Source organism: Phaethon lepturus, unplaced genomic scaffold (genome assembly GCF_000687285.1).
Source record: "Phaethon lepturus isolate BGI_N335 unplaced genomic scaffold, ASM68728v1 scaffold11609, whole genome shotgun sequence".
Taxonomy (NCBI): Eukaryota; Metazoa; Chordata; class Aves; order Phaethontiformes; family Phaethontidae; genus Phaethon; species Phaethon lepturus.
In genome coordinates this window covers 2,745-8,411 of record NW_010562797.1, presented here as the reverse complement: position 1 = coordinate 8,411, position 5,667 = coordinate 2,745, and the positions used below count along the sequence as shown (strand labels likewise).

General features: G+C 47.9%; 1 protein-coding gene across 1 annotated transcript in view; it reads right to left on the bottom strand.

Annotated features, from left to right (window-relative positions):
• The window catches only part of LOC104626467 (dual specificity protein phosphatase 10), a 10,561-nt gene extending 5,801 nt beyond the window's left edge, over nucleotides 1–4,760 (bottom strand). The window contains exon 1 of the mRNA XM_010294400.1: nucleotides 4,748–4,760. Coding sequence (XP_010292702.1) covers nucleotides 4,748–4,760 — 13 coding nt within the window. The remainder of the gene's footprint in view (nucleotides 1–4,747) is intronic.
• Nucleotides 4,761–5,667: the final 907 nt, after the last annotated feature.

The window sequence follows — 5,667 nt, the reverse complement described above, 5'->3', positions numbered from 1 at the left end:
CCGCTGGCATCGTTCCAGGAAAGGGCACGGACCCATTTGTGCCGCTGAGCAAAGGAAAACCGCTCCTCGCAACCTACCAGCGACTGAGGTGCTCGCTTCACATGTGGCAAACAGCTCTCCTTTTTCTGCCCCGGTTGTGTGAAAATATCTAGCAGGAGTTATTTTTAGGACATTAATATAGATTGGGAAATGGATCCGAGGGGGGAAGGGAGAAGTCACTTTTTTGGCGCGTGCCTCCCCTGGCTCTGCTGCATGTCTTGCTGGCTTTTTCAAGCAGCAGCTCTCCCCCCCTTTTATTTTTTTCTCAGGAGGGTGGCTCCACAGAACTGGAGCAAGAAAAGCAGACCTTCTTTCTACATCTCATTCAGCAATTACATCAGCCCCAGGCTCCCCACCTGCCCAGTTTCCATAGCGATTACACAAAGCACACAATGACATCAGCTGGCATGACATCAGCTCTTTGAGCGCAAACAATACAAGAACTACTTTGTGTAAGGCCTTTGGTAGGAGGCTGCGTTCCTGGGAGCCACTGATGTAATGCTAACAGGTGGCTCCTCCAAAAGAAAAGGAGGCAGAAAGAGGAGAAATGCAACGATATATCCCCTGCAGCCTCGCCCGCAAAAGCGCACGTTTGTGTTGTACCAGGGCACTCGACATCATGCGCAGCATCGAGACGGGTCAAGCGTGCAGGCTCAACTGCACTTTGCCTAATGCAAGCCAAAAAAAAACCCCACAGGAGGGGGAAGAGCTATACTGAAGTTACTAGAAAGAGCTACACTAGCCAAAATAAATGCTCAATGTCACCATACTGCTAATGTTCTTTTTTTTTTCCTTTTTTTTTTTTTTAAGAGGTTATTTGTCTTTTCCACGCTCTCTGACATGATCTGGCAAAGGAAAACTTTAAGACAGAGCAAAAAAACCACTGTCACACTGGCTCTGGATTAGATACAAAGGGCTTCTACGTCTGCATCCCAAGTGCTGCAACTCCAAATATCCACATGCCTGCCCATAGGTGGGACCCATCTCTGTGCCCTACGCAGTGCGCAATGGGCGTGAGGTACACAGACCAGGTCACAACCCCCTCAGCACTAATAGAAGTGCCCTTTTTAACATCCAGACTTCCCAAAGGATGGGAAGGCAACCTGAAATACACCAAGTGGAGTAGCCAAACATACAATAGTTTCACCCACTATTTCTTTCCTGACATATGCCAGTGAAGAGGTCACCTTTCCTAATGTCAGTCCACATCCCCCCCGCCTTGTTCTCCTCCCTCATGTGGAATACGGAGTTTAAATATTGCTTGAACTGACTTTTTAAGCACCATACCCAAGCAATTCTCAGAGCAAACATCCCTGAAACAACATGTTTCTGGAGAGAGGATTACTAACCTGAACTGCCTTAGATATGCGAGCAAGGGAGGACTGGACAAGAACACTGGTACCCAGAAAGGATGCAGCAAGATGCAGTCACAGAGGGAAGCTGAACTCCAAAGCCAACAGTAGGAGCTTAGCTTGGATCTGCCCTGCCATACGAGTCATGCAGGTCCCAAAACAGGATCCAGACACCTCATGAGTGCTGTTCCTTAACCCACTCCACCCCACGCTCACCGCACATGATCCTTGCTCCTAGCTGATTTACAAGGCACTAGCATAATTTAAGTGGAGCTCATGCATGCATGAGGTCTTTTTAAAAAGTTTGAGACTACATCCCAAAAAAGGTCCAAGCAAAATTCATTATGACCAGTCAGGAAGAGTCAGAGATGGACTTTCCATGTGAAGGTAAATACAGTGTACAGAGTACTCAGGTGCATCTGTATTCCTTTGTCAAACAGCTGCTATTTCAGCATGTAAAGTCTTCCTGCAGTGAGGGAGAGGAGGTGGGAAAGAAGAGGCTGTACCTAGAGAGGAGGCCAACACATAGCTACTGCAAGGCTGGTCTAAGAGCTGATTCATTAAACTCAGCAAGGACCAAGACATGTCACTGCTACTGACAGCAACTCCAGATCATGAGGAAGCTCAAGGCACATATGCATAGACTCCACTTGCAGCTGTAACAGAAGCTGTTTTGTGGCTGAAGCTCCTCAAGCCTTCCCGAACCTGGGGCATGAAGGAAGTGTTACAGAAGGCAGTAACAGGGAGCGTGGAGGAGAAGCACAACCTGGCAGAAGCCTCTCACTAGCACAAAAGCAAGCTGCATTTTAAAAGCAGTTTTCCAGCTGCTATTTCGATATGCAAAAAGCCTTTATCGTATACAGGGAGCCTCACCAGAGAGGCAGTATTATATATCCACGAGGAAGGACCATTAGGATGCACAGCAGTGCAGTTTGAACAACAGCTATGAAGCTTAGACTCAGCTGTGCAGCCACCTTCAGCAACAAACCAAAATGCCAGCAGCTAGATGAGCCACCAATGTTTGCTTCTACAGAATGTCATGCTTGTAACCTTGTCTCTTCCGGCTTTAAACATACCACGTAGCTTTAATAACCAAAGCACAGCAAAGAGCCTGAACCACCCAGACAGTTTGATGCAGCCATGCGCGGATGTGGAGAACATCCCAGGTGCTTTTGTGCATGCTCTGCCAGGCAGGCTTTCAGGGGGGCTGAACCTACCCAAATGCAAGTGAAGGTGGACATGCAAGGATGCCCAGCACACTGGAGAACCAAAGTATTTCTTCCACAAGGAAAAGAACCGATGAAGCAGGACCCTTCACATCAGATGGCCTTGCCTGCTATCTAGTGGAACACAACAGAACACCGAGGGCTCTTGCTCGCTACTGATACCAGAGCCAGATATTTTTTTGCAGTTATCACTGCATGACATCTCCCAGCAACCTGCCCTGCCAGAACAATCAGTGAGCAACAACAGACTTGGGATTATCCGAGACCTCAAAACTTCTAGGAAATGTCAAGTCAGCACCATACATGCTCCAGCTATTCATAGTTGTTTGTTCAAGTTCTTCGCAGCCATCTGCCCATAAACATCTCATCTAATGCTCCTCAAAATCCCGCACCGAGCAGTGCCTGAGCAGCAGCTGCGCACAGGTTTCCCAAATACGAAGCCGTCCAGGAGCCTGGGGCTTGCACTAGTGCTACAAGGCCAGGTAAGCAGCTGGACAGGAGCCAGAGCAGCTCTGAACAAATAAAAAAGACAAACAGCATGGTGCTTGCATAAAAACCATGCCAAATATGGCATCTGTCACATATCAGAAGAGGGCAAATATGATGCAAAACAGGCACAAAAGGTATGGCAGAAACTAGGCAACCAGCTTTTACAAGGGACCATGACCTTGCAATAGAAACAATCATCTTCAATGAAAGCAAGAAAAGTGAACCTTACCTGCACACATTTTATACAAGTGGGGTTTTTTGTTTGGTTTTTGTGGTTTTTTTGTTTGTTTTTTGTGGTTTTTTTGCAAGAGAAGACTGAGAATTAAAGTACAAGGAGTACAGTAACACCTGCCCTCCACCTCTGTCGTCTTTGGCACCTTTTTCAACCATTGCTGCTGCTCCGTGGCTGTGTGACTAGATACAAACTAGGATTGGGGTTTACAGTATGTTTTGGTCAATTTGCAACATGAAAGGGAATAAGTGACCTTGCTCCTCCTATAGTGAGGGAGCTTACAGAGAGGCAGTCACTGTGAAATACCCTCACCATAAAGTAATACCTTTGCATTACCTCATCGGTGTGGCCATACTTTGTTCTGAGCGGGGCAGGTACTGGGTGTTCCCACTACGATTACAAACAGGAACATATTTTCATACATGACAGACTGCAGATGCGGGATCCACATTTAGGCAGAACACGTGATCCTGGGAGACAAATAGACCTTTTATACAGCTTTCCAAAGCCGTCCAGGCTGATTTCTGGATCCGCTCATCCTCGATTACAATACCGCAAAGCCATCTCGAAAAAAATAGAACCAACATGCACGTGCGTAACAAGAGCAGACATCCCAGGATGCTGCAAAGTATCAGCAGAGGAGATGTTTGGTCTGTAACTTCCCCTCCTCTTGAGTCTCTGGGCCCTCCTGGGGGGGGAGCAGCAGAGAATTTGGTGATACTGGGGTTCTGGCCACGAAAAGTTTCACTCGCTTAGGAACGGAGCCGAAGTTTTAAAACACCCACTTCCACACACCCTGTCAGTACTGAGACACCAAACCAAGCCCCCATGGCTACATCTGAGTGTGTTTAAGGTCGAAATGTTACCCTGAGCATTTGGGGCACAGGACAGAGATATTCAGACAATTGGTGCATATCTGTTTAAGATGACACTTTGAATTTGTGCAAGTACAGCCTGTTCCTTTAAACCTGTGACCTCATTTATTTACATTACTGCAGAAAAGCACTGCCAGAAGCAACAGCTGATGACAGTCTCATGTATTTTTCCACTAAGACAACAATTAAACTGCTCCTGTGTTATTAATGAACAGATGACTTTGTGTCAAGTTGGTTCAAAGTACAGGATGCCTCAAGGTTAAGCAAATGTGACTCCAGCATGTAAAACTAGAGGCCAGGTACCACCAGCTGCTTCATGCACCTGGTGCTGCACCCTTTCCCCACCTGGGCTGGAGAGTCAGGTCCCCAGGGCCACCCCTGTGCCATGCCACCATCGGTGCCCAGAGGTCCTGCTGCAGGGTGGCATGCTGGTCCTGCGCCACCACTGCTTTACTGACAGTGTTCAGGGCTGCTCCTGTACCACGGGCAGGGCATGCTGTGAACTGCAGCACTGCGCTCGAGTGAGACACTTACCTTTGAGCACCATGCTCGCTCATTTTTCTTTTTTTTCTCTCCTTACTGTCACACATTCTTCCCCTTTGGCGCAGGCTACAGTCCCCACCAGCTTCAGCAAGTAGGTAGCATCGCTTCCCTTGTGCTAACCTTCCCGTGGCAGGTTTACAGAGGGCCAAGGCTGGCTGAGCTTGTTTGGAGGCAGTGGCTTGTTCCCAGGTCACAGGTATGTGCTAGGATTGCTTTCCTACAAGGGGAACCAGAAAGCTCCGGCACAGAAGCACCCTGAAGGACACCACTCCCCATCTGACATGGGTTCACTTTTAGCAGCGCATCACTCACAGCTTGCTTCCACCAAGGAAAAAGCAGCTGTACAGGCTGAAGCAGAATTCATCCATTATAAGCCAAATCCAGCCCCAGGATGTGGACAACCACCCAGACCATCTCTTCACACCACCAACCAACACTACCACTTCTGCAGAAGTTTATGGCTGTGCAAAAAGCATCTTGTATCTGGGCCATAATCAAACCGAAGGCCCACCACCTTATCTCCAACACCACTAGATGGCATGGAAAGAGTAAAAGAAGGAGAAAAGCATCTAACTCACCATATTTCTTCTGCAGTACTCCCTTAGCCTCAAGCAGGGGTAGGTCTACTGGGTACCAAAGGCACTAGCAGGGAAGGCATGGATGCACTGGGGGTGCACTCATAGAGCACAAGAGCTAAAACCACCTTGCAGTGCAAGATCTAGCCATCACTTTCCCACAGCTGTTGCTGGCACCATGTCAGCCATAGCAAAGATGATTCAAGGTGCATACTGGGGATGATTCTCTGCTCATCCTGAGGTACTGAAAGAAGCGATGCCCAAATTTCCTAAACAACACAAGATAGACACTTTCCTTGACCAAGCAGGGCTTCACTTGCTCTGGCAAAGAACTGT